This window comes from Stenella coeruleoalba, assembly GCF_951394435.1.
Source record: "Stenella coeruleoalba genome assembly, chromosome: 6".
NCBI classification, from domain to species: Eukaryota; Metazoa; Chordata; class Mammalia; order Artiodactyla; family Delphinidae; genus Stenella; species Stenella coeruleoalba.
In genome coordinates, this window is record NC_137151.1 from 120,478,331 (window position 1) to 120,502,565 (window position 24,235).

At 46.3% G+C, this 24,235-nt stretch overlaps 1 protein-coding gene across 1 annotated transcript in view; it reads left to right on the top strand.

The window, feature by feature from the left end:
- The window catches only part of DIS3L2 (DIS3 like 3'-5' exoribonuclease 2), a 374,099-nt gene that overhangs the window by 274,201 nt on the left and 75,663 nt on the right, over nt 1–24,235 (top strand). The window contains exons 12-13 of the mRNA XM_079923917.1: nt 2,304–2,411; nt 23,185–23,418. Of these exons, the coding sequence (XP_079780043.1) occupies nt 2,304–2,411; nt 23,185–23,418 (342 nt within the window). The remainder of the gene's footprint in view (nt 1–2,303; nt 2,412–23,184; nt 23,419–24,235) is intronic.

The following is a 24,235-nucleotide window of genomic DNA, read 5'->3' on the forward strand; positions in this document are numbered from 1 at the left end:
CAATTCCCCTCCCCCCCAAATCAGTGATGTTTTATCGGAGTATTCTGTTAACGTTGCAACATGTGATTTGGTCAGTTGTGGTATTTTCAATTACTGAAGCATTGATTCAGCAATTTCAGTCTGATGAAACCATGTCACAAGTTTACACTCAGCCCTTGGGTTCTTTTATTTTCCCCAGCTTTATTGAGGAATCATTGGCAAATACAATTGTGTAATTTTAGAGTGTATGATGTGATGATTTGATGTACATGTACGTTGTGAAATGATTGCCATGATCAAGATAATTAACACACCCATCACCTCGCATAGTTAACTCTTCATTGTGTCTGTGGTTGGAATGCTTGAGGTTTACCTCAGCGAATTTCAATTATACAATACCCTGTTATTAACTACAGTCTCATGCTGTACCTTAGATCCTCAGACATTATTCATCTTATAAATTAAAGTATGTAAAAGAATTTGACCTCCACCTTCCCATTTTTCCCTCTCCCCAGCCCCTGGCAACTACCGTTCTACTCTCTGTTTCTATGAAATCAGCTTTTTTTTAAATAAAAGATTGCACACATAAGTGATACATACAGCATTTGTGTTTCTCTGTCAGGCTTAGCATAATGCCCTCCAGGTTCATCCATGTTGTCATCCATGTTGTGTGTCACTTAGCATAATGCCCTCCAGGTTCATCCATGTTGTCACAAATGGCAGGATTTCCTTCTTTTTATGGCTGAATAATATTTCAGTGTGTGTGTGTGTGTGTGTGTGTGTGTGTGTGTGTGTGTATCACATTTTCTTTATCCATTCAACTGTCAACAGGCACTTAGGCTGTTTCCATGTCTTGGCTCTTGCGAATAATGCTGCAGTGAACATGGGAGTGCAGATATCTCCTCAAAGTACCAATTCCATTTCTTTTGGATATACACCAGTACTGTTTTCCATAATGGCTGTACCAATTTACATTCCCCCCAATAATGTACAAGGGTTCCCTTTTCTGCACATCCTCACTAACGTTTAGCTCTTATCTTTTTGATAATAGCCATCCTAACAGATGAGAGGTGATATAGAAATTAAGAAAGCAGTCACACTCACAAAAGCACCAAAAACAATAAAATACTTGGGAATTTAACCAAGGAGGTAAAATACCTATACATTGAAAACTTTAAGACATTGATGAGAAAATTGATAAGGACACAAATAAGTAGGAAGATACCCTGTGTTATTGGATTGGAAGAATTAATATCATTTAATTGCCCATACGACCCAAAGTGATCTATAGATTCAGTGTAATCCCTATAAAAATTCCAATAGCATTTTTCACAGAAATAGAAAAAACTCTCCTAAAATTCACAAAAGACCCTCAATAGCCAAAGCAATCTTGAGAAAGAAGAACAAAACTGGAGGCATCAGCACTTCTGATTTCAAACTCGATTACAAAGCTGTAATAATCAACACATTAGCATGAAAACAGACACATAGACTAATGGAACAGAATAGACAGCCCAGAAGTAAACCCATGTATGTATGGCAAACTAATCTTTGACAAGGTGCCAAGATGGGGAAAGAATTGTCTCTTCAATAAATGGTGTTGGGGCTTCCCTGGTGGCACAGTGGTTGAGAGTCCGTCCGCCTGCCAATGCAGGGGACACGGGTTCGTGCCCCAGTCCGGGAAGATCCCACATGTCGCGGAGCGGCTGGGCCCGTCAGCCATGGCCGCTGAGCCTGCATGTCCGGAGCCTGTACTCCGCAACGGCAGAGGCCACAGCAGTGAGAGACCCATGTACCACAAAATAAATAAATAAATGGTGTTGAGAAAACTGCATAGCCACGTGCAAAAGGATGAAACTGGACCCCTTACTTACAACATGCACAGAAATTAACGCAAAATGAGTTAAAGACTTAAATGTAAGACATTGGGTTCTTAAGTGCACAGTTATCTGGGATAGTTATATCCACAAGTACAAGTCATTCTTGAGTCTAGAGCTTTAGTTTTAGTGCATAGTTGTTTTTATAATATTTTTTTTGTTTTAGTGTTTAGTTATTTTTCATTTGCTCCCATGTATTTTTCCCTCCATTACCAGTTCTTCTCACCTTTCACATTCACATCCCATTTGACCCTAAAGGCTTATGGAAGGTTATCAGATGGTGTGGTCTTTCTGCTGTATCTTCAGGGAAAAGAGTTTCCTCCCTGTTCAGCTCACTCTGGAAGCTCCAACTGTTCACCAAAGCTCTGCCCCCCGGGCTGCTTCTGAGCCTGTGGTTAGCTCCTGCAGATTGGAAAAAGCTGCTCATGGCCTGTTCTCTGCTTGCAGGTTGTCCCCATGCTTCCCAGGCTGCTGTGTGAGGAACTGTGCAGCCTCAACCCCATGACCGACAAGCTCACCTTCTCCGTGATCTGGACGCTAACTCCGAAGGGCAAGGTAACAACTTACCTGCGTGTCCGTTCCATTCAGTGAGTCCCTGTTCAGCAACACCGTGCTTCTGGTGCTGGGCTGGAGCCCCATGGTGGTAGGATGAGGGCAGTGTAGGGGCAGTGCCAGAGAGGAGAACATAGGGGAGGAGCTCTCAGTCCATGTAGAAGGCTGAGCCTCAGCAGTTTTCAGTGTATCATGTGAAGGAAGAAAGAGCGTAAGCAGAGTCACGTGGGGGAGGCCTCTTGCAGGAGAGGGTGTACATGAAGGTGCGTGTGGCTGGCATTGGCCGTGTGGATGGGCCTGGGCTGTGGTTAGGAGAGCAGGCCATTCCCCAAGGAGGACATTTGGGGAAAGGGTGGTGAGTTTGAATAGGTGAGGTGGACTCAAACCATGGGGACCCACAAATGCCAGTTGCAAATGAATTGTAGGTGTTAGGTTTCCTCTGAAGTGTCATGAGAAAGGTGACATTTTAGAAAGATTAGTGCTGCGTCATTGTGCTGGTTGAAGATGAATGAAATTTGCACAAGGTAGTGCTGTAATCAAGACACAAGGTGATGAAACCATGGACTGATAAGAGAGAGGAGAATAATGTCAGCGGCTATTCCCTAAATACAGGGAATAAATGAGACAGATAAATGAAAGGTGACTCCAGAAAACGCTAGTCCCCCCCGCAAAACAGAAACAACTCTGAACTTCTGAAAATAGGGTAATGATTGGGTAAGCTATGGTAGCGACTCAGTGGAATGTTGTACAATTACTAAAGTTGTTACAAAGACTGTGTAAGAACATGGGAAAAGTTTATGCTGTAATATTAAATGGAAGTTAAAAAAAAGATATTTAATTATAAAGAGGTTCCAAATAAAGATGGAGGATCAAATACCCACATTTACTTTCATTCCCTCCCAAAACCTCACTAAAACAACAGTGAAGAGATTTTTTTTAAAAAAACATAAACCCACAAGGACAAAGAGAATGGGAGAGGAGACAACAGCAACAAAAATTTGGAAGCTGAGAAGCAGATGGATGAGTGGTAACTGACTTAGCAGTCCTGAGAAAGCTGAGTCCTGAGCCAATGCCCGAGAAAGCCAAGAAACAACCCAGTTTACACAGCAGGATCCTAAAGAAGTTCAGAAATGGACAGCAGCAGGTAACTCTGTAAAGTGGGGGAAGAGGTGGGGGAAGGAGAGACTAACTGTATTGGTTGAAAATTTATTTAAAAAGATTGCCCCTTCCATAACGTAGTAGAAGACCAGCAATTTATCCTTGGGACAGGATAAAGGAAAGGCTGTCTGAACTAGGGGACGCCAAACACAGTTGTGGTAGTGGCCCCTTTGGGGAGGTTGAGTGAATGCTGCTGGCACGTTGAATACTGGCCGAACATTAAGAGTCCCAGCTTTCTTTTCCCAGCCAACCTCAGAATTCTAGTAGCCAAGCCTATACCCTTGAGTCCAAAGATAGGAAAATCTTTCTCTGAGGAATCTGAGCGGTAAAGAAGATTTAAAGCTAATAACCTCAAGGATTTCCCAACCAACAGCTCAGCTGTATTTCCCTACAATAAAGCTTGCAGACAATGAGCTCCACCCACCCAAGCAGAGATTTTTAGGATTTCACTAAAAATCAGTCTTTTAACATTTCACTGTCCTATATGAAGAGACAACCAAGAGGAAAGCCTCGAACGTGAAATAGCAAAACCAAACAGGAAAGCAACTAGAACAAAACAAGGAGAAGAAACTATTTTTTTATATCCTCAGAGAATTTCTTTTTTAAAGAAAGTATGTGTATTACAAGATCTAGGCACTTTCAAAAAGAAACATTCGGAAGGGGGGAAAAGGAGCTCTTTTTTAATTAAATTAAATTAACAGCATGAAATTAAAAACATGATAGAAGAAATAAAGAAGACTCAAGTTTCAGATTGGAAGATAAAGTTGAAGAATTGTCCCAGAATATGATAGAAAAGACAAGAAAAGTAGAGGACCAGTCCAAGACATCCATCTGTTCAATGAACATTCCAGAAATAGGGAACAGAGAAAAAGAGGGAGAAGAAATGATGAACAGAATCATTCAGGGAAATGCCCCATTAATGCAGGATGTGACTTTCCAGACAGAAAGAGCCCGCTGCCCAGCACAGTGATAGAGACGCACCATCTCCAAGCCACATTGTCATAAAATTTCAGAACACCGAGGACAAAGAAAAGATCCTATAGGCTTCTAAGAAGGAAAAAAAGAGTCACATACAGGAGATCCAAATTCAAAATAACTTAAGAGTTTTCTGTTATAACCCTAGAGACTAGATGACAGTGAAGCAAAGCTCTCTAATTTCTGAAAGACTGTGACTTCCATGCTAAAATGCTGTACCCAACTAAGCCATCAATAAAATGTGAGAGCAGGAAAGGACGTTTTCAGACATGCAAGTTCTCAAAAAAAAGGTACATCTCATATACCCTTTCTCAGGAAGCTACCAGAAGATGTACTTCACCAAAAAGAGTAAATCAGGAAGGAGGAAGACGTGGGATTCAGGAAACAAATCAACTAGTACAGTAAAGAAGTGAAAGAATCACCTAGATTGCAAGTCACCAAACTTTTCCTGTAAAGGACCAGTTAGTAAATATTTTTGGTTTTATACGCCATTTGGTCTATTACAGCTACTCAACTCCGCCATTGTAGCACGAAAGAAGACAATACATAAATAATGAGAATGCTGCGTCCCACTAAAACTTTACTTAAAAACACGTGGCAGGCTGGATTTGGCCCACAGACCATAATTTGTTGACACCTGACCTAGACGATGGTGAAGAAAGTTCCCAGGGTATCAGCTCTACGCAGATGCAGAAGACGGGGGTTCAGATTGGAGCAGGTCAGAAGGTGACCATCTCTGCAAGCCAGGGAGAGAGCGCTCACCAGATATTGAGTTGGCTGGCATCTTGATCTTGGACTTCTCGGCCTCCAGAACTGTGAGAAATAAATTGTTTAAGCCACCCAATCTGCGGTATTTTGTTATGGCAGCCCTAGCAGACTAATACAATATCAACTGAACATTTTTACTGGATTACATTAAAATCTATTGGTCTGTTTCACACTTTGAATGGACCTTTTACCCATGCATGGTTTTTTATCATGTATTTAGAAATTTAAGCCATTCAGAAAATATTGGCTTATTAGTCTGATTTTCTTAATGTGGACACATTTCATTATATGATATTAAAAATCATATTTATTAATATCACTACAGACCCTAGACAAGTCTTTAAATATTAGAAAACGTGTATCATGTGTCAGATACAAGGTTTTCAAAATTCTGATTTTTGTAAAAGCTTGAATTTTATCATTGGCAATAAATAATGTTAGTTGTTTTTCTTGAAGTGCCAGATAACCGTAGTATGTCACTTGTTCCTCCAAGTAACAGTGATGTTCCGTAAAAACGGTGGTCAGTTCAGCTCACAACTCAAAGTTAAGTGCTTTTCCTCAAGACAACCACTGTACTTTGACGTGCTGCGTAAGTGAAAAAGACAAGTACTCAAGGGTTGAGCCATAATAAAAGTACTAACTTTTACCGCTTCATCAAGAACCTTCTTTTTTTTTTTTTTTTTTTTTTTTTGCGGTACGCAGGCCTCTCACTGTTGCGGCCTCTCCCGTTGCGGAGCACAGGCTCCGGACGCGCAGGCTCAGCGGCCATGGCTCACGGGCCCAGCCGCTCCGCAGCATGTGGGATCTTCCCAGACCGGGGCATGAACCCGTGTCCCCTGCATCGGCAGGCGGACTCTCAACCACTGCGCCACCAGGGAAGCCCAAGAACATTCTTAAGTGAACTAGGTTTTCTCTTTCCTGCAAGTATGAGCTGGTGACGAGACCCTGACCACTGCCACCACTTGTTGCCATTGCCTGATTCATGCCAAGGCATTAACAGTTTTCCCCACCAGTGCTTCTGTACCATCCGTATAAATGTCAACATGTGGAAAAGGGCAAATAATGCCTACTAGTATTATTACGAAAATAGTTTTGACCTCACGGACCCCTGAATGGATCCCCACGAGTCCACAGACCATAATTCGAGAACCACTGCTTCAGACAATTGATGGAAAACTTGAGGTGGATTAACGTACAGAGTATACCAAAAAACCAACCAAATTAAGACAGTTGTTAGTTTCGGTGAAAATAAAAAGTTATGAGGAAAGAAAAGTAATGCTTAGTATTTACATAGTTGTAATAGTTAAATCTCATAGTTACGATGTAACTTTATTGGGAGGATTGAGGGCCTGGAATGGTTATCTGGGTTTGGTTGGGGGAAGGGAGTGTATGTGGAAAGAAAAGTAAATTCTCTTCTTCTATAGTGAAAAGTTTGTGAATAATGCCTAAAACTGAAAAATCAAGCAGTAATCAAGCAGATTATATACAAGTATGAAAAGTAAATAACAGGGCTTCCCTGGTGGTGCAGTGGTTAAGAATCCACCTGCCAATGCAGGGGACACGGGTTCAAGCCCTGGTCCGGGAAGACCCCACATACCACGGAGCAGCTAAGCCTGTGCGCCACAACTACTGAGCCTGCGCTCTAGAGCCCACGAGGCACAGCTACTGAGCCCGCGTGCCACAGCTGCCGAAGGCCGCGAGCCTAGAGCCCATGCTTCACAGCAAGAGAAGCCACCGCGGTGAGAAGCCTGCGCACCGCAGCGAGGAGTAGCCCCCACTCGCCACAACTAGAGAAAGCCCATGCACCGCAATGAAGACCCAACGCAGCCAAAAATAAAAACATAAATTAAATAAATAAAAATTTTTTAAAAAGAAAGTAAATAACAAAATAATCTGCTGAGAGGTGAAAGTGGCTACCCTTGGGGAGGGGCAGAGGAGGGAGAGGGACAGAGGGCTGCTGTTCTTCATAATGAGCCTTTAAAACTACTTCACTGTTTGAACTATCGATACTTCAATTTTTAAATTTTTATTTTGAAAAATTTCAAACATACATGAAAGTAAAGAAAATAACACAATAAATCCACCATCCCTATCTCCTAGATTTAACTACTGTCAACATTTATTCTTTGCTAAAGTATTTTAAAGCAAACCACAGACATCATGTCATTTCACTCTTACATATTTTGATATGTGGCTCTAAAAATTTTGGACGTTTTCTTACATAACCACAATGCCATCAGATACCTAACAATAGTAATGCCCTGGTGTCACCTAAACCCCAGTCCATAATTACATTTCCCAGATTGTCTCCAATCGATTTGTCCAAAGTGGAATCAAAACAAGTTACCAACATTACATTTGGTTTTTGTGACTCCTAAATATCTGATAGTAAGTTCCTTTTTAAGAATCAAGAAGCAAACAGTACCTGAAATACAAAGAAGGAATTGTGAGGACAGTGTGCCAGCAGTCATGTTTTGGTGGGGGTGGCAACATGCATGGGGGAAAAAAATGAATGGAAAAAGACCAGAAGGAAATAAAATAGAATGCCCGTAGTGGTTGTGTTTGGGTAGTAAGACTACGAGTAATTTTTTCTACTTTTTTGTATTTTCTAGTGTTTTTTGAAAACATGTATTACTTTCATGTTTTTATAAATGCTTATTTTGCAAAAGTTTAACTAAATAGAAAATAAAAGCCCATAGAAGAAAACTAACTTGAGTCAACAGAAAAGAACCCTGAATCTGAATTAAGCCTGCCAGGGCCAGACCCAAGGAATAAAAAGCTGCCTGATCTAATGAGCTTCCAAAATACGAGGGTCATAAAAGAAGCACTCGGAAGAGGCAGACTCCGAAAACTCAGCTGGTCTCTGGAGGGCTGCTTTTGGAGGCAGTGTCTAGCGACCAAGCCTTCTGGCACCAGGGGGCTGGAGAGCAGGTGTGGAGAAGGCACAGGGTCCAGGAGGGGATGCTGGGCCTCTATCAAAGCAAGCCAAACAGGCAGTGTGAGCATTTAGACTTCAGACAGTCGTGGAGCAAGACCCGCTAACCACACTCCTTGTACTGTGGTCATTCAGACGTCCTACCCAGAACAGGAGGCCACACGGTGGGTGGACCTCGGTGGTTAGTCCTGGGTGTAGTGACACATAAGTATCTCTTACTCACAGTCAAGATGCATGAAATGAGAGTTCGGATTCCAGACTCATGTCCAAGGGGTGGTGCTTGTTCAGGGGGCCAGAGAAGGCAGTAAGGAGGGAGGTGGCCCTGCATCAAAAACCCAGTAAACAAGGAGGAGGGCAGCCAAAGCCTGAGGCTGGCTTTGTATGTAGTGGTGGCTTCTCGTGATACAAGGTCTTGGACTTAGAAGGAGCCAGAGAAGGGCCAGCAGCATTGAGCCATTTCTACTGCAGCATGGCTGCCAGTCTCACCTGGACTTGAAGTGGAGAACATTTTTGGTTTTTTTTCCTTTGTCTGCTGGAATGTCTTACTTTCTGGAGCAGGCATGGTCAGCTATAGAAAGCCTATTCCAACTTTTTTTAAACACCCAGTAGATTTTTTTTAAGTATGCACTAGGAAGCCTTGGTCATATATACTTTCATTAAGCCAGTGCCCAGGTTTTTCGAACAGTAAACTCTGAAAGATCCATTTTGAGCATATTTCTCACATATTGGTGGTGAGCGCATTGTTCTCTGATCTAGATAATTGTGATTATATATTTTCGTAAGAGAAAACAAACCCAACTAAATCTGGTGCTTTGTAAGATCCACGTCTGGTACCATGAAATCCACTTTGACCGTGTCAGGCCAGTGACTCATTATCCCTGCTCATCATGTGTCTCAGTTGGCAAGGCACTAAGGCCCTGCAAAACGGAGACCACATCCACGTGCTCCACTCATCAGAGGCATCTTAATTTGAAGTCCCCTTTGGAAACAACACCAATCTTACACTTTAAAGAAGGTCACAAACAATGAATGTGACTTGATAACTAAGTCCTTAAGTCTTAGAACCATAAAATCTCAGGGTCAAAGGTCAGAATCATAAAGGAAGAGTCTCATAATTACAGTAGCAATCCACAGCTTGTGTCTCCCACAGCGTACCTGCCCTGTGCTCTCTGGCTCGGTTAGAATGCAGGAGTGTACTCCGAGGTGCCCGTTTCAGCCTCAGTCAGTGGCAAACTCCTTTCAGCCGTTTACACAGCCCAGAAGCCATGGGGTCATTATTGGCTCTGGTCTTTCTCTCACCCCTCACGTCCAGGCCAGCAGTAAGTCACCTCAGCTTTGCCTCCAGTACCTCCAGAATCTGCCCCCTTCCTTACCACTCCCAGCACTGACACCTGCATCCAGGCTGCCATCCCCCACCCGACTGCAGGGGCCTCCCGACTGTTCTCTGAGCTTCTGCTGCTGCCCCGCTTCATCGTCTCCCTACACAGCAGAAAGAGTGATTCTTCTAAATCAGAAATTAGGTCTCGTCTCTTTCTCCTTTTTAATAGCTTGTCAGTCTCTCATTCAGAATAAAATCTAAGAAATCTTTAAAGTGGGATTTCTTTCCCTGTTCTTTTCTCTCTGTCTTCTCTGCTAGAAATGCATGGATTGCAGCGAGTTCCGGGGACTAGGGTCTTTTCTCGTTTCCTGGAGCATCTTTACTCGCATGGGAAAAGCAGCTTTTACCACGTGGCTGAGCTCTCCACTATGTAGCAGCTCCGAAGCCCAGCTTCCACGACCTGACCTCAGAGGAGGTCAGACTTCCCTAACTGCCATCCTAGAAAACCCTGCAAGTCTCTGCCCATTCTTTGTAGCTCAGGAAAAGTCTTTCTAGTCCCTGCCTAACACCCCATTTTGAACATTGGACATTGTAGGAGAACTGTGGTATGTGCCAGTTCAGACTGTCTTTCTTCAGCTGGATCTTCGATGCTGCTTAGGAATCCTTTTATTTATTGCTAATGCAGTTGTTTCAAACCTTTATTCTTGCTTCCCGCTTCCAACTTTGCCTTCCGGTCCTCTTTCCCTCAAGACCCGCCATTCCCCCAGGTAACTTTCAGTTTTCCTTCTTGGAAAGCAGAGAGACCAGCCAGCTGGGTCTGCTGCAGTCCCCCCTTCAGAGACTCATCGTTTCCCCTGTCTCGATGCAGTAAAACACACTCCTGTTGCAACCTGAGGTTACGCCCTATGTTCTCCGGGTCTTTTAATGGCATCGGCATCCTCTGAACCACCCAGACGCTCAGTCTCTAGCCTGCCACATCCCAGCAGTTTTAAGTGATAGCAGCTCTACCTTTGCAGAGTGTCTCTCATCAATCCTCTCTTCACTGTTAGCACAGTCGCTGTCCCCACCCAAGTACTTGACATCCTCCCCTGGATAGGAGAGACTGTTCATGGCCTCTTCATTCTGTATCCCCAGTGGTGGTAGGTGACTTTCCAGAAGCTGAATCTGGTCCTGTTCCTCAATATCCTCTTACAGCATGACAGTGGGACAGTGGGTTACGATTGTCTACAAAAGTCTAATCTCCAGAGAATGGCAAGCAAAGACCTCCACCAACCCCTCCCCCATTGCGTGACCATCTGCCGCGCGTCCTTCAGCCCCCTCAGCCTCTGCTGTCACCACTGTAGGGTTCGTTTGGCCTAATACGGAATTGCTCCACTTCTGAGACTTCGCATATGCTTTTCCCACTTCCTGGAATGTCCTTCCCTGCATCCCTACTAATATGAATCCTACTTATCCTTGAGACTCGGCTAAAATGCCTCTTCCTCTATGAAACTGTTATTAGTCCTTCATTCATTCACTTAGTAAATATTCATTGAATGTTTGCTCTGTTCAGACACTATACAAGGTATTGAAGATACAGGAATTAAATATGCACTAAAATAGAAACAGTAGTTAATTCCTGATCCTGGATTTTATAGATTTTTTTCTTCTCCTTTTCCCACCTATATTTTTTTAAAGTTTTCTGCAATGAATGGATATTGTCATTGTAGTAAAAGTAAGAATTATTTTGAGTTTTTTTTTTCTGATTTTGTTTGTTTGTTTGTTTTAATAAACAGGAGAGAGATATTGGAGTGTTTTTGTAGGCTCCATGGGAAGGCGGATAGGAGATGTTGAAGATGAGGAAGGAAGGAACAGATTTTTGGAACCGCGTCACGAAAGAAGTGGGAAGTTGAGGACCCAAACCCCAGGTGGGAGATTAGCTCTCACCAGGAGGATGAGGACCACAGACTCTCCCAGCCTGGAGAGAGTACAGCATGGGGTCCCTGCTGAAATCTGGGAAGGGGGCAGGGTGGCCTTTCTGAGAAAATGCTCAGATGGGAGGAACCCTGCCCTTCCTGTCAGAACCCATCTTCCCATCTCCCACCCCTACAGCACCTGTTGTCTGCACTTCAGCACCATATGTGCACAGATCTGTCGTCCTACTGGACCTTAACATCCTTGTAGCAGAGCCCACTTTTAATTTTTAAAAAAAATTTTTTTAAAGTTTTGGTTGCATTGGGTCTTCGTTGCTCTGAGTGGGCTTCCTCTAGTTGCGGCGAGCGGGGGCCACTCTTCTTTGCGGTGCACGGGCTTCTCATTGCGGTGGCTTCTCTTGTTGCGGAGCACGGGCTCTAGGCGCACAGGCTTCAGGAGTTGCGGCACACAGGCTCAGTAGTTGTGGCACGTGGGCCCTAGAGCACACAGGCTTCAGTAGTTGTGGCACGTGGGCTCAGTAGTTGTGGCTCACGGGGTTTTGGGGGGAAGGCTTAGTAGTTGTGGCACACAGGCTTAGTTGCTCCGCGGCATGTGGGATCTTCCCGGACCAGGGCTCGAACCCATGTCCCCTGCATTGGCAGGTGGGTTCTTAACCACTGCACGACCAGGGAAGCCCGCATTCTTAATTTTTTTAATCTCCTCCCTCCCCTCCCCCACAGCACAGTGTCATGTACCCCTAAAATGCTCAAAAATGACTTCATAAAATGAATCGCACATCCGTTTTCACAGTTGTTTAGCCTGCTGTATCACCATGGTGTTCCCTTGGTAAGGCGTTTTTATCGCCGCAGCCATCTCAGCACCCCTGAGCTATATCCTGGGATCGAGGAAGGCCTCGCACAGCTTCCGCCAGCAAAGGCACGCTGCTGCTTCTGCGTGATGGGCCGTCCACAGAATGTCTCCCCCTCTGCCTTCCCTGCTCACCTTGCCGCTGCCACACCAGCTGCCACCTATGGAAATGCTATGAAACTTGAAAAATGAAACGGTGTGCTCCTCCTGGGTCATCTTGGTGTCTGCAGCAAACCCACAGAGCCGAGGCGCATGTGTAGGACGTGTGACTGGGGGCTGCAGCTCATGGTAAAGAAACAGAGTGCTGGGCTTTGTGTTTCATCCTCGGACATTGCAGCGGTAATCTTCCCCGGGCCGCTCCCAGTGAGAGACAATAGCTTCAAAGGCTGACTCCGAAAATAATAGAAAAGTTCCCAGAATATTCATCTTTAGTCCTTAGCGGGGCAGAATTGTTTTATTTCAGGCCTGTAGAGACAGCCTGGGACCAGAGGAGCCTTTCGAAGAACTCCCCTGTGTACTTTGTGTCCTGGTTTGCTAGTGAAGGTACGGGGCAATTAGAGGCTTATGTAAGGTCACTTCAAGGTAACAGCAGACTAAATCCTGAGCACAGATTTTGCTGTGAATCCTTGAGGTTAAAATAAGAATATTTTCAAGAAATTCAAAACAAAACAAGACACCGTTTTTAAGACTGTTGTGCAAAGAGCGAAAAATTATGTTTAATCACCTTTTCTCCTGCATTTTGATGTTACTAATCGTGGATTTGACTTAACTGTAAGGACTTGCGCTCTGAGGTTAATAAACAACGTAACACGTCGCTGTGCTGCATGTCTTTAAAAGAAGGATGGGGGCTTCCCTGGTGGCGCAGTGGTTGAGAGTCCGCCTGCCAATGCAGGGCACACGGGTTCGTGCCCCGGTCCGGGAAGATCCCATATGCCGCGGAGCGGCTGGGCCCGTGAGCCATGGCCGCTGAGCCTGCGCGTCCGGAGCCTGTGCTCCGCAACGGGAGGGGCCACAACAGTGAGAGGCCCGCGTACCGCAAAAAAAAAAAAAGAAGGATGGACCTCTTGTTTTGAGAGATGGCTTAGGTTGGTCCTTTTGAAAGGCTGGAGCTGAATTAACCTCACAGGCTTTAGAAGTCTGTGATTTTGTGTTTCCTGGGTCAGTCTGAACGCAATCCTGAGAAGCTTCCTCCATTGCTCTCCTACACTTTCCTCCCTTTCCTCCCTCTCCTCCACCTCCAGCTTCCTTCCCACATCCCTTAGGCCTCCCATCCAGTCCACCACCTTTAAAGCTTCCTCCCGCCCCTCCCCACCGGCTCGTTCGCTACTGTCTGCAGTAAAGGGAACACTGTTCAAAGACCGCTCAGGCGTGGACCCTCATCCTCTGTCACAGGAAAGGAATTCTTGTCTCCTAACCACTTCCCGGCCTTCAGGCTTTTCTGCCATTTCCTAGGTTTGCAAGGCAGACACTTGAGGAAGTCTCCTTGTTTCCTTCTTGTTAGGCTTAGAAGTGTAGACAGCTACCTCCAGGGCAAGATGGTGTAGGGGAGCAAATTTGCCACTCCAGAATGTCTCTTTGACATGCGGATTATTTTGAGCTGAAAACAATCAAGACCCAAAAGCCTCAGGAAGAAACTTTCACTTTACCCTAACTGTCTAAAGAACGTAGGTAGAGGACCTGTTTCCCGAAGGGAAGGAGTTGTCACCATAGATAACTATAGGATGAACTTGGTATGGTAGACAGGGAGGAACCTCACAGAATCTGTTTTGTTAAAATTCTCCTCTGTGTCCCATTGTCTCTGCCAGGCCCGGCAAACATTTGTTTACCAAACATTTGCTTTTCCATCTTCACGTGAATTTCCTTCCTCTGCTTCTAAATCCTAAACTACCCCCAACATCCTCTTTTGTCTTTAGTTGAAGGTGGTATTTAAGGTGAGGTTCCAGCCATTTTAGTGGGTTACTCAGCTTTCTTGAGTCTCTTCCACGTATACCATGTTATTAAACTTCTGTTTGATTTTCTCCTATTAATCTGTCTCATGACAGTGTAATTCTTGGACCAGCCAGAAGAACCTAGAAGGGTAGAGGAAAATTTCCTCCTCTCTGACGATAGGAATGGGCCGGATTATAGTGTGAGGGACAACAGACTAGGCTGGTGGCAAGTCATCTGAAACAGTAGAAGAGAACACAGTTGACTCTATACAAATAAATCCTCCAGAAAATTCTAGCACATAAATAACCTGCCTTATAACTAAAACTGGCAAACACATGGCCCTCTGCCGCCCATGCTCCCTCCTCAGCTCCCCTTGGCACTGGTCACTAGTCGGCCTGTTACCTGAAAACTGGGTTCGCCTGTTGGTGGGTGTTGAGCCAAAAGACACAACCAAGCCAAAGAGCGAGAGAAGGAAGGATTGATTACTGGCAGCAAGTAAGGAGAACACCAAGGATCTTTCCCAAAGCAGTGTCCCGCCGAGGAGCAAAATTGGGGAAGTTTTAAGCTAAGGATGCATGCATACTCCTGAAAAGGCTTCAGCAAAGGAGGGTGGAGGGTTCAGCATAGAATTGGGGCAGAGGTTGACGGAGTCCAGGTTGTAGTTGATTGAAATCACGAGGATCAGAAAAAGTCAACGTCATCATTCGTAGGTTCCAGTTAATCTGATAGATGAGCACTCAAGGGGGGTTTGAATTTTGCAAAACAGCTCAGAAATGTGCTTGAGGCTAATCTTTACCGTTGAAACAGAACTAGGAGTCTTTATAACTGACATATTATCTCTGATATGGTTAAGTTAGCTCCCTGGCCTGGTAACAGCGGTTTCTTTTTACCTTCTTTCATTCCCTTAAATTCAGCGACTGAGACCTATTCTTCTGCAAGGGCAAGCATTGTGGCCAGGCTCAGATCACACAATGACTGAGGCCTTAGATGGTTTCTCTTATTTAAGAGAGTTCCGTCTGGTTCTCTTACTCTGGGGACCCCCTATCCTGTCTGCTTACATAGCCCCCCGCCTTGAGATATTTCACTCTTCTCTCTTGAGGGGTACAGGGCTGAGGGTGGGCGTTGTAGTCTCCCTGGTTAGAGGAGTGAAACTCTCTTGTTGCCAGAGCTAGAGAAGTTTTGGGGTCCGCCGGAGTAGTGTCTGCACCTCTCACTTGCATAGCATTATTCTAGCAGGTGTCGGAGAAGTACAGCAGGAGAGACAGTTAACAGCAATTTTGCAACATCATTAGCAGAGACTTGATCCAAGAGCCCCCTGAACCAAACCATTTTCCCTAAACTGGGAAGAGGATCATTCAGAGAAGAGATTTAATTTTTTTCATATGCGTCATGAGGTGAGTCACATTAGAAGACTCATCAGGTATAAAAACCAGCATTCAGCATGTCTTATAGCATAAGTTCTTCCTTGAGCAGCTGTTAAAATATCAAAGGCCACGCAGTTCTGTAGGACCGCTTTTTTCATCATAGAAACTTCAGAGTGATATTTGTCGTAAGTAGTTATGCTCTGTGGCAGTTTCACTGGAGAATTTCCTTTAGTTTTGTTGCACATGAGCTAGTTAAGCTAGTTAAGAGTCTTTGATAAGGCTGCTGGGAATCTAAGAGTTTTCAGTTTTTAGAGGAATCAGGTAGAGAGAAAAAAATGTCTCAATCCTACCAACAAAGGTATAATTTACAAAGTTGTTGTAGGTTATAATTAGCTTAAGGGGAAAGGTTTCCTTGTATCTGGAAAACACAGATTAAAAGCCAGCACTATTTCTTTGGGAAAGATCCCCAGTGTTCTCCTTCCTTTTGCTGCAAGTAATAAATCCTTCCTTCCCCCGCTCTTCGGCTTGGTTGTGTCTTTTGGCTTGACACCCACCAAGAGGCGAACCCAGTTTTCGGGTAACAGGCCCAGTCCGGCCACAGTAGGAGAGGACACAGCGAGGTCTAAATGAAGCGTGTTGCTGACAGTGCTTCCGTCTTGTTACTTACTCTTTGATCCTACCACGGTCCTCCCTGTTCTTCTTTAAGAAGTGACCTGTGCTTCGCTCTTTCACCGTAGGCCTGGTGCAAGGAGCAGGCCCAGCAGGGGAGACCCCTGCTCGCTCCTCACCGCCGCTGCCTCTGCTCCCTGCATGACGTCACCAGCACCCTCCCATCACAGACATGTTGCCATCAGGCTCTCCGAGCTGTCTTCGAGCCCTGCCTCTTTCTGCCCAGTTTCTTTTCGGACACATTCCTCTTGGTACCTTTGCCTTTTTTCACCACTGGGCCTCCCCACCCTGGGGTGATTGCCTCGTGTCCACAGCTAAGAAGCGGCAGAAATCCGTGCGCCCCGACCCTGGCCAACTCAACAGCCTGGTTTTGTTCCAGACAGGAAAATGTTTCTTTCTTCCTATTACGTTTTCCATTTGTTTGTTTATGTGTGTGTTTTTATTGAATTATAGTTGATTTACAATGTTGTGTTAGTTTCTGGTGTACAACAAAGTGTTTCAGCTGTATATATGTATATGTGTATATATATATAGCTGAAAAACAATATATATATATTCTTTTTCATCACAGGTTATTATAAGATATTGAAGATAGTTCCCTGTGCTATACACTAGGACTTGTTATTTATCTGTTTTATGTATAGTAGTGTGTATCTGCTAATCCCAAACTCCTAATTTTTTTTTTTTTTTTTTTTTTTTTTTTGCGGTACGCGGGCCTCTCACTGTTGTGGCCTCTCCCGTTGCGGAGCACAGGCTCCGGACGCGCAGGCTCAGCGGCCATGGCTCACGGGCCCAGCCGCTCCGCGGCATATGGGATCTTCCCGGACCGGGGCACGAACCCGCGTCCCTTGCATCGGCAGGCAGACTCTCAACCACTGCGCCACCAGGGAAGCCCCCAAACTTCTAATTTATCCCTCCCCCCTTTCCCCTTTGGTAACCACAAGTTTGTATTCTATGTCTGTGAGTCTGTTTCTGTTTTGTAAATAAGTTCATTTTCCTCATATGTTTTTTTGAACCAAATATTTTACGTACAGAAGCCCAGAGATGTTACAGAAGTGATTTTGCATCTAATTACTTAAAATTACAAATTAACCCGATTAGCAGTTTTTCGAACCAAATATTTCTTAATGAGACACTGGCATATTTTTTAGAAGATAAATTTTTAAATACATTTGAATGGAGATTAACTGTTTTCAAAGGATATGGTTTTCTCACAACTTTGTATCTATAAAATATAGAAAGTTGATATTATTTTGTTTACTTCACTATCTATTTCATGACCTTTGGCTGAAATATAATAAAAATAACACTAGATTTTGAGTCTGAGCTGATCCTGGCTGTCACTTAGGAGTTTGTATGACTTTTCACAAATCCCCAACCTTTTCTCTCAGCGTAAAATGCGCTGAGTAATGCCCTCCTCCCAGATGTGTTGGAGAGATTTTAAAGGGTCGTAGGTATGAGAGTTCTGCCACCGAGCAGGGCCAGGTGCTTTGCAGTGTTGAGCCACTTCCTGTCCTACCTGCTACCGGAAAGTAGGTCTTGAGGTAGACAGTATTTGCTCGTTTCTAACCAGGTTTTTTTCCAGCCAGATGCCTTCCGTCGGTATTGGCAACATATTTAATCTGACGTTCCACGTAAGAGCGTCCTAGAGTATACGCAGGAAACTTGCCGCCTGCAGAAAGGGAGTGACCCAAATCCTGTGATTAAATGAAGGGAAGAGGAAGGACATGATTCTTCTTTGAAGGGTTCTGTTTATGAAGCTCCTCATGGCTTTTTTACTTTTTCCATGAAAAACTCTTTGTCCTTTTGTCTTCTGCCACTGGCCCTGGTTACGAACGGGGCGTTGATGTGAATCTAGTTTCCAAATTGGAAATTAATGAGGTGTTTCATCCAGAGAGGCCTTCCTCCTGTACTGTAAGGCACGCTGCCCCCAGAAACCAACACCCGCCCCCCGCCTGGCCCTGTTTGGGTCTCAGCTTTCCTGTTGCCCTTCTCTGGATAAGGCTGCGATGGGTATCCTTGCTGCCTCCCCACAGTGTGGTTTCTTGGCCTAAGAATTTTTTTAGTCCGTGTGTCAGATATGATTCCCAGAATCACTGGATTGTTTTGAAGCAGGATAGGTTCTGCTGCCCGACTGTCACTGGGCCAGGATGTTCTTGTTGGCGCTTCAGAGCTTCCACTTCAGCCCTTTGTATGTTCCAAAAGAAGGTACAGGGCTTCCCTAGTGGCGCAGTGGTTGGGAGTCCGCCTGCCAATGCAGGGGACACGGGTTTGAGTCCTAGTCTGGGAGGATCCCACATGCCGCGGAGCAACTGGGCCCGTGTGCCACAACTACTGAGCCTGCGCTCTAGAGCCCGTGAGCCACAACTACTGAGCCCGCATGCCACAACTACTGAAGCCTTTGCGCCCTAGAGCCCATGCTCCGCAGCAAGAGAGGCCATCACAATGAGAGGCCTGCGCACTGCAACAAAGAGTGGACCCCGCTCACCTCGACTAGAGAAAGTCTGCGCGCAGCAACAAAGACCCAACACTGCCAAAAATAAATTAATTAAAAAAAAAAAAAGAAGGTACAGATTTTGTGGAATGCAGGCATTAAGGGAAGGGAGGCTCAAGTAAGGTGAAAGAGCTGTGGGGAGCTTCTCATCAGCGCGGAGTCTCAGATTTGCTGGTGTTCGTGGGTGCTGTCGTTGACTGATAAGAAAACAAGCTGAAGGAGCAGAGGTGCCCGTTAGGAAAAAAAAGAGTAGCTCAAACTGACTGAGATAGTGCAGCCATTCTGTATTACTAGCAAGTTTTTTTTTGGGGGGGGGGTTGGTTGTTGTTTTTTGGCGGTATGTGGGCCTCTCACTGTTGTGGCCTCTCCCGTTGCGGAGCACAGGCTCCGGATGCGCAGGCTCAGCGGCCATGGCTCACGGGCCCGGCCGCTCCGCGGCATGTGGGATCTTCCCGGCCTGGGGCACGAACCTGTGTCCCCTGCATCGGCAGGCGGACTCTCAACCACTGCGCCACCAGGGAAGTCCCACTGCTAGCAAGTTTTGATGAGGAGTGCGAGACTTCTGATTTTGTCAAGTTACAGTTAATACATTTTAAGAACCCCTCAGGATGAAAAGTGGCCCCTGGTCAGGGCTCAGCCCTATAAATGAGGGTTCAGAGGGAGCAACAAAGCTGTTTAGAGCCGGATCCGTGGACTTCAGGGTGGCAGGGTGTCTAGGAACCTCCTGGAACTTACTGCAAAATTTTGTTTGTAAATACTTCAGGGGAGAGGGCCTGGAGCTTTCACTAGCTTTTTAAAGCAGTTCTTGACCCAGCAGTTTGCATGAAAATGGATGCCCAGTCAGGGTGGTACGAGTCTCCCTGCCTGTGTGCGGTGGTTACCCTGTGTGAGTGCAGGGCTTACCTGTGTCTTCTAGGAAAAGAGGACACAGACCTCAAGAGGCCAGATACCCTATGAGCCGGATGCCTGAGGGAGTGTGTGAAAAAGGAGTGGAATCGAACAGAAAGGAACATTTTCCCAAGCTAAAGATGTGGACACAGAAGGAGGAGGATTGACTGACCAGGATTGGAATGAAATGGAGAAAAGCAAACAAGCTGACTCTCCAGGGGGAAGACTTTGCGACCACAAGAATGAATAGGTCGTGGCCCTGTCATCCTAGCAGAGGTTGGAGCAGCTCCATTAGTGGGGAGTTTTCAGGAAATGTGGGTGTGATGGAAGGACAAGCATGGCTGACCTTGAAAGGGGCTCTTCTGGAGGCCTGCACGCACTACTTCCCCACAGGACTGTTGGGCAGTCCCTAGAATTGCCTCTACCATTTCTCTCGCATTCAGCACACACAGACACCTCCTGAGAGCCAAATTCAGGACCCGCTTGCCATAGCAGAAGAGTCATGAGCACAGTATTTGAATTGCTTGTATTTTGAGATAGGAGTAGCTCTTGGAATAATCCAGAAAGTATAGTTTGAGGGTTTTTTTTTAAAGAAAGGAAGTCTGATATTACAGATTCAAGACTCTTCATAATAAGGCTCTTTGCACTGAACTAAAGAAAAATGTCAGTGGTCGCTACCATTCTCTTCCTGTGCTTCATGGCTGCCATTTCAAGAGTACTGGTTCTTCCTTCATTGGAAGGAGCGGGTATCAGAGGGGTCTCTCTAGCTATCCAGGGTAGGAGCTGTGTCCCCTAGAGGTTTGTGGTGTGGACAGCTGTGGGCTGGGCTCTCCCGTTCCCCACTGGAAACACCTATGGACCCTTCAGATGGTCTTTTTCGGGAAGTCTTGTCTCTGAAGTTGTGGCCACAGTGGTTTACTTGATGAAAAGGGTGTTTGCAAGCCGAGGGAGAAAGTTCCTGCGGCCGATTGGCGTTCCCTGCCTTCTCCCAAGCGCACTCTGCCCCTCAGCACATCTGGCTCTTCCCTGCTCGTGAATCACATTTCCCACAGCATTTAGCTCTGACCTTCTCCGCTGTCTTCATGCCCTTGAACCCCACCCAGGCCCCTTCACTCTTTGTCCTACACTTTTCCAGAGATCGGGGCCATCCACTGTGAGTGCTCTCACCTTCTCTCTTCTTCCCCTCGGGATCTCCTCCCCCGTCCCCTCCCCTTTTCTTCCTGCCCTCTCCAGGCCACTTTTCCTCTCTCCTGGATGGGTCGCCTTGGCACTACTTGGCACTACTCCCTTTGCTCTCTCGCACCGCATCTTCTTTTTGTACTGGCTTCTTCCCCTGCCTGCAAACACGGCACAGGCCTCTGTCCTGCCTGCTCAACAACATCCCTGTCCTACCGTCCTTCTGGAAGCGGTCACCCACACTCATTGCATTGCCTCTACTGCTGGACATTCACCTATCCTTTTTTTTTTAAAAAAAAAATAAGTTTATTTATTTATTTATTTATTGGCTGTGTTGGGTTTCCATTGCTGCGAGTGGGCTTTCTCTAGTTGCGGCGAGCGGGGGCTACTCTTCATTGCAGTGCGCAGGCTTCTCATCGCAGTGGCTTCTCTTGCTGCGGAGCATGGGCTCTAGGCACACGGGCTTCAGTAGCTGTGGCTCGCGGGCTCTAGAGCGCAGGCTCAGTAGTCATGGCGCACGAGCTTAGTTGCTCCGCGGCATGTGGGATCTTTAACCCAGACCAGGGCTCGAACCCGTGTCCCCTGCATTGGCAGCAGATTCCCAACCACCGTGCCACCAGGGAAGTCCCTCACCCATCCTTAACCCAGAGCGTCCCAAACTTTTTCCCATCATAACACACGCAGAAGATGTTGCTGTTTGAGTGGCACGTGGCATGTGTGTGCCAGGCTGAGGAAAGGCAGGGCTCTGGTTGCCCTGAGGACGAGAAGTGCTGTGGCAGCATCCCTGTAATCCATTCCCAGCACATGCCTGAGATCTTTGCAATTCGACCCTGTCCGCCGCCCCTCGCCATACTTTTCCCCCTAAAATAGCCTTCCTAAAGACCACCAATAACTAAATGCAAAGACCTTTTCTTTGTTTCCGTCTTCGTTGACATCCAAGTGGCATTTGACATACACTAGTGGTTGAGCGCTCAGACTCTGGGGCGGGCCTGCCTGCGTTCAGTTCCTGGCTTTGCCGTTCTCTAGTGGTATGACCTTGGGCAGCTTATTTAATGTGTCTCTGCCTTGCTTTCCTCATTTGCAGAATGAGGATAATAAAATACCTACCTCCTAGGGTTGCTGTGTGAGTTCAATAGTTGCCGTACGGACAGTGTGTAAGCGGTGCCTCTCTCGTCAGAAGTGCCGGGAGTGTCTGCTGTAGCTTTTGAGTCCCCCTTCTCTGAGGCCCTTTCTCCTGTTTCTTCTAATATTGGACGCTCCCAGTCTTTCTCCTGGCTCTTTGAACTCCCTTGGTTTTTGTTTGTTTCCATTCTCCAGTTTCTCTTTTGGCTCCCCAAAATGGAGGAGGGCGTAGAGAATGCAGCCTCGACTCTCCTACTTCCCTTCTTCCCTTCTTGGACCCTCTGGTCGATGATGCCAGCTCCCACCTTCAGCCCAGTCATTGCCCCAGGCCCCGAGTGCCTGCTGCAGATCGCCCTCTGGATCTCCTCCCTGCACCTCAGACCCAGGAGTCCCCAAAATATTTGAATGTTTTATTTTTGTTTTAAAAGTAATAAATGTTCATTATAGAGAATACAGACACATTGAAAGTATTAAACATCTTTAATCCCACCACTCAGCAAGCACCACTGCTGAAAGGCTCTCCAGCTGGGCTGCGTTTCCCCCAGGGAACATTTAGCAATGTCTGAAGACATTTTTGGTTTTCATCTCGGGGTTTGGGGGAGGTGCTACCGGCATTTAGTGGGTAGAGTCCAAGGATGCCACTGAGCGTTTTACAGAGCACAAGAGAGAATTAGCCCAGTAGTGCCAGGGCTGAGAAACCCTGTTCTGGACCTTTGTCTCTACATAAATGCTCCAAATAGAGCAAACTGGAATTGGTTTTCTCTCTGCCTCCGTCCTGCTTTGCACCTGTGTTCTCTGTTTCTGTCCATGACCGCACCTTCTCTTTCAGCCCCCATCAGGTCCAGTAAGATTCCCCACCTGTCACATCTTCGGCGTCCATCCCTTCTTCTCCCTTCCAGTTTGGCATTGATGGCCACTCTCCCAACTCATGAGAAAGCCTCCAGCAGGCCCTTCGCCTCAAGCCTCCTGCTCGGCCTCGCCCGTGCCTCCCGTGTGCTTAGAGGCCGCTCGTCGACTTCCACCGCCTGCAGAGTCCGTGCCCTGAGCTCCCTAAGGGCAGTAGCTCCCCATATGACTGCTCTTTGTACCCCGCCAGAACCAAGTGGCGCTCTGAGCACAAAGCCGGCGCTCAGTGGATCTGTAGAATCTGTACGAATGAATGGTTGCGTGAAAGAAAAAGCCGAAAAACATTCTCCCTCACAACCTGTCCGTCTTTGCAGATCCTCAGTGAATGGTTTGGCCAGACTGTCATCCGCTCCTGCACCAAACTGAGCTATGAACATGCACAGAGCATGATTGAAGGCCCCACTAGGAAGATCCCCGAGGAGGAGCTGCCCCCCGTCTCCCCGGAGCACACCAGTGAGGAAGTGCACCGGGCTGTTTTGAACCTCCACCGTATCGCAAAGGAGTTACGCCAACAGCGGTTTGTGGACGGCGCACTTCGTTTGGATCAGGTCAGTCGCTGCTTTTTTGTCAACAACCAGCAGGTTTGACTTCGGCCAGAACCTAGTGTGTGTGAGGTTTCGCGTGGCAGTCCTGGGCTCCCCCCTCCTCCTTTCCTCAATCACTGCGCTGAAATAGTGTCCTCTGAGGCAGGCAGGAACCACCCCCGACCTGCCCTGCCAACTCCACAGGCACCCAGGGCCTGATGACATGAGCCAAGGCGAAAGCGTGGTGTCTGTCTGGGTGGCTCTGTGACCAGAACTCCCATCTGGTCTTCCTGGTGAGGCTGGATCCAGTACTTGATCCTCACCCAGTTTCCATCTCACATCCCTCTTACGGGAGTTGGGAACAGGAATCATGGAAGTGTAGAAAGCAGTTGACCAATATCTGATTGTTAGGCTTTAAAACAAAAGTGTTTCTTCTTATCCCTTGTCTTCCAAAAAGATTTATATGTTTACAAATATCTGGATTAATATCTGAAAAAGCAGAGAACTGAGGAGACTGTAGAACGTTGGCTGTTGAAGAAAGCAATGGCCCGGAATAGTATCGATTGCTCTTGAGTACCACGGGCATGCTGCCGGCCCTCTGGGACTCAGACAGCTGCCACTCAGACCTGGTCGACTTCCACGTCTGAGAGTTGGTAATTCTTAAGATCCAGCAATTCCTTCCTCATTACTTGCCAGTACGTTACAGAGTAGAGCCTTTGTTCCATATCGTGCAGCCTTTTTCTTCTCATTTATATTTCTTACCCGAGCCCCAGAGAACTCGCTCTCCTCCCCTGGTCTCTGTACGCTGTGGGAAGTCTCTGGGAGTTTGGAAAATGAGTTG